The sequence below is a fragment of the Pterocles gutturalis genome, unplaced genomic scaffold (genome assembly GCF_000699245.1).
Source record: "Pterocles gutturalis isolate BGI_N339 unplaced genomic scaffold, ASM69924v1 scaffold16329, whole genome shotgun sequence".
Classification (NCBI taxonomy): domain Eukaryota; kingdom Metazoa; phylum Chordata; class Aves; order Pterocliformes; family Pteroclidae; genus Pterocles; species Pterocles gutturalis.
In genome coordinates, this window is record NW_010136054.1 from 42,910 (window position 1) to 47,718 (window position 4,809).

The following is a 4,809-nucleotide window of genomic DNA, read 5'->3' on the forward strand; positions in this document are numbered from 1 at the left end:
GGGGCTGTATCTTTTTTACATTCATGTTAATGTTTTGACATTTTCTCCATTCTTCTTTCCCCCAAGGAGGCTTAGATTCTCAGAGCCTGGCCCATAGTGCAGAAAGGAGGCACTAAGCCAAAAATCTTACAAAATATTACAGCTTTTTAAAATATAAACCATGCTTTCTTATGTTTGCATGGAAGACAGATGAGAATCATATCATATATGCAATCCTGCACAATAGATTATCTCTAGACTGTGGTAAATTCATATTATTCCTAATGTGACAGACTTCTTTGAAGGGGGAGAAATCACTGCAGACTGCATCGGTTTGGGGTGGGCTCTGCAGGGACACGTCTGTCACCCTACTGTGTCTTAAAGCCCTGGCTGTAACCATCCTGCTTCTGCACAAGAACCTCTTCTAGCTGGGCTATTCTCCCTTCTCCCATACATACTCTACTCCTGGCCAAGCAGTGGCACAGCTCTCTATTTTGTAGCCTGGCAATAGATATTTTCCCATGAGAGAGTACCTGCAGGCTGGAGTTCTGCTCCCAGGTATGGGCTGGCCTCAAGCTCTGCTCTTGCCTGCCTGAGTGCTCTTGCTTCTTACCAGCTGGCTTAGGACAGGCAGCCTCCCTTCCCTGCCATGGTTTCAAAAGAAAGCAGCCTCACAACATATTTCTTGGGCACACCTGTGAGATCTGGGTGGAGTTTTGGCACCTTCTGGCCTCTGTCTGAATTACAGATTTATTTTTTTTTACGGGAGGAGCTGCTGGGCTTCTTCAGAGTAGGAGCCTCCAACCCTGTACCGGTGCATGTGTTTAAGTACCCAGTAAAGGCTGCCATTCAAAGCAGAAGCACTGATTTATTTTAGGACCCCCAAAGCTAGGCAGAACAGAGGACTAAAGCATGTGAATACCTGCAGACCTATGTCCCATGTGGTCACAATTTCAGTGGAATTTGGTTGCAGTGCTCTCACCAGGAAGCATCTAGTTGGGCTGAATCATTGTGTGTTCTTGGCAGAAAACAGAAAAAACCCCCAATTATCCCAGTGCCTGGGATCCCTGCAGTAACAGGCAACTGCTGAGGTGGGATACATCCGGGTCATCTCAGATAGAAGTCCAATGCTTTTTTTTTTTTTTTTTTTTGCATAGGAAGTTACATAGGTAAAAAATACATTCTCTGACAGTCCCAAATCTGCCTACAGAAATCCAGAATTCACTGAGGATATCAGCACATGAGCAACATATACCAAATAAGCACTTAAAAAGGAGGGCTTTCTGCACCACCTTTTTAAATGGACCCATCTCCTCCTACTTGCCTTCTCCAGATCTGGTTTTGTAATTCTTTACATCATGTTGTGAACTTGTAATCACCTCTGAAAGGAGAAAGTATCTCAGTCCTAAAGGGAAAGTGAAATTCCTTCACTTTTTGTGATGCAAATATTTTGAAATAGGTAAGACATTCCTCCTTAGCTAGATCGTGAGATGTAATTGCACTAATTTTACAGCACAGCTACAAACAGAAGCACATGGAAGGCATGTGGGCAGTCCTGCATGGCTAACAAGGGATGGAGAATTTGTAGATCCTCAACTTCCAAACCCTGGATGAGCTGCAGCCCTGAATACAGCAGCAACAACTGTCAGATATGTGACAAAAAAGGTCACATCCCATCATTATCTTTCTAGCGACAGTGTTCCATGATTTTTTTTTTCTCAGAAGTTTATGAGCTATTTTCTAACCCCCCAGTTAGAAAATTGTGTCCTGTTCTTCATCTGAATCTGCCTGAAACCATCTTTCAGGCAGTGAGTTTTGCTTTTCCTTTTGTCCATAGTACAAGAAATTCACCCTGGTTTTAGATTTCTGTATGCAAGTATCTATACTCAGCACTTGAGTCATGTCTCAGCTTCTTGTCAGTGAGCTCAGTTGAGCTCCTTAAGCTTCAAATCATGACTTGTTTTCCAGTCCCTGGAGATAATAGTGACCCTCTTTTGAACTCTCTCCCCATCTCTGTCCTCATTATTTCTGTATCTTTTCTGAGGTGTGGACAACAATGTATGAATAGCCGTAAACGGGCAGACCCAAGGTGTATCTAGCCTAGTGCCCTGCCCCTGCCAGCACTTCCCACAGATGCCACAGGGGAAGATTCAGAACAGTGAAAACAATGTGCTGATCTCTTCCCTGCTACTTGCTGCCGCATTCAAGTGATCTACAGCTCATTGTGCTAGGCACATTTGCTCTTAGCCTGAACTGGGATCACTTCCCATTTTCTGCTTGATGTTCCTGGTTGTATGGATCCAGGGACAACCCCAGAGTATTTCCTGCCATTGCAGTGCCTCAGAAGCTCATGCTGGCCAACTGTCTGTGAAATTTTTTAAGCCCTCCGTGGAGCTGTAGCTTTCCAAGATAGCTTACTAGCTCTAGCAAACAAAACTCACAGTCTCATGGAGGCAGTACACACACTTTCCTTCAAGCTAACCTCTTGCCCTTGACTCTCAAGTCCTTATCTGGAAAGCCACCATGTGTTGCCTTCTGCACAGACTGCCTTGATCTAGGATATGAGCTTTTCCAGAAGGAAACATTCTGTGCCCCAAACTTACAAGTTAGAGTGCAGAAGGTGAGATATTGTTATTTGACTTAAGACCCCTTCCAACTCTACCTGCTTTTCACATTCTGTTTGGAGAATAAACCTTGCCTCTGCTTTCCAGAGATTTTAGTACATCTTTCAATGATTGAGGTGTTCTAAAAAGTCCGAGACCTACTTAAATTAAATAAAATATATTTAAGTGGATAGTCGACTCCTGGATTTTTTTACACTGTCTAAAGAAAAAGCTTAAAAAATAAAACCAGCATTGACTGTCTCTCTAAAAGAAAACTTAGGTTGCCTCATAATAGCATAATTACTCCAGGTGTTAGGGCATTAAAAATAACAGCAACATTATAGAGGAAGGAATGAGTTGACAGTACTGCCACCTTTATTTCCCAGGGCTTCCAATGAACATGAGAGAAATCTTATCACATTTGCATCTCCAGTTGTGCAGGTGTTTCTGACACCCATTTGCTCTGGTACATACAAGCCCCCCGCTGCTCCTTTCCTTCATGCAGTTTCATCTCTGAATCCTGTCTCTGCTCCTCAGCATCACAGGAACTCGCATCCCAGATTCCTTTATCTACAGCCATCCCCTGCACACAAGACCTACCCCCTCATCCCCACATACATATCTCAAAGTCAGCACACACACACCAGACCCTGCACTCGCACATGGTGTCACTTAGTATTTTACCCTGGAGATGGGACGAGACACACAAAGTCCCTGTTGTTCAGGCACTTAAGGTGTCTGAGTCCTTTTGAGGGGGGAAATCAGCAAAATGCCTTTTGTAGCTTGCTGGGATTTAGGAGCTGCCAGATATGTAAGTATGGGTCTGAGCTGCTCTTTCCCAAATCGAATGGTTGTGTTGGATTATATTTATACCTCCACCGTTCCAGCCTTTGACAAACCATCCCACACATCTGTTATATTAGAAGCCTTCAACCTAATATTTTTTGAGCTGGGCATATGGGAATATTATTATATAATTTTTATTTGTTTTTCTCCGTTCACTCTTAACTCCTCCATTCTTCCCTCTCTGCACCATTTAAGGATCCACTAACATATTACACAGTGTTTTTTAATCATTACTGTCTTTTTTCCCCCTTGTAAACAGATGCTTATCCCAATTCTGAAGTGATCTATGTGTGGACTAATAGCACCACAACGTCTGTGGTGGTGGCCGAAGATGGTTCACGACTTAACCAGTACCACCTGATGGGACAAACTGTAGGAACTGAAAACATCAGCACCAGTACAGGTAGGGAGAATATTTCCATCCCATGGTTGCTGATACCTGGAGCAGGAGGGGACATCCACATGCTCTAGTTATTTTGCAAGGAGAATAGGGAAGCATCTGTGAGATGTGGGGTGTGAGGGGAGATCCTGTGCAGGTTCCTGGCTACACAGCAGAGGCACTGAAACACTGAGAAGCTGTTTCTGTGTGGACTAACAGCACCACGTCTGTGGTGGTGACTGAGGATGATGGTTCACAACTTAACCAGTACCACCTGATGGTACAAACTGTAGGAACTGAAAACAGAAGCTGGCTCTTTGGTACTTCACAAGGCTGTTGCTGAAGATGCATGCAAGCCCCTGCTATTTAATGGGAGTGCTGGAGAAGCTGCCCGCAGCTTCTTGGCAATTGCCTTTGCTGAGGCTGCCAGCGCTGCTGCTGGCTTATTGCCCTGGGGGAGGAACCACCCCAGGAGGCAAACACCACCCACGCATTTGATCCATTTCAATCATCGCTTTAAAATTATTTGCTTGATGAAACCACAGAGGGGGAGGGAGCGGAGGGCTGGTGAGGGCTGTGGCGTGGCTCTGCAGCATGTCCCGGGGGACCACGTGGCTGGAGAGGAGGTGCAAACCCCAAGGATTCCCATATCCTCCCGGGTTGCAAGTGGAGGCGCCAGATGTGGCAGCATTAGGGAGGCAAATAAGGTTTAATCCCAGGCTGGGCACCCACGTGAGCCGTGCCCCCCTGCTTCTTAAGGCTCCCACGCAAGGGCAGCCCTTGGCGCACATTGGAGGGGGGACTCCCAGGGGGGGTCGAGGCTGGGACAGGGGTCACATGGCCTCAGCAGGATGGGGGCTTAACCAGGTTACACAATGCACTTGTCTGGAGAGCATTAGTGGCATCCAGCGTGGGGACTTCTCAGCCTGGAAACAAAATAAGCTGCTGTGAAGGGAAGGGGGATTTCCACTGCCGCTGGTTGCGAGGGGCTTGGGGAGGGGA

The 4,809-nt window shown here is 45.9% G+C and overlaps 1 protein-coding gene across 2 annotated transcripts in view; it reads left to right on the forward strand.

Annotated features, from left to right (window-relative positions):
* GABRA5 (gamma-aminobutyric acid (GABA) A receptor, alpha 5) overlaps positions 1-4,809 on the forward strand; it is a 55,472-nt gene that overhangs the window by 42,691 nt on the left and 7,972 nt on the right. For both annotated transcript variants that reach the window (XM_010082166.1, XM_010082165.1), the window contains one exon: positions 3,688-3,831. In XM_010082166.1, the coding sequence (XP_010080468.1) occupies positions 3,688-3,831 (144 nt within the window). The remainder of the gene's footprint in view (positions 1-3,687; positions 3,832-4,809) is intronic.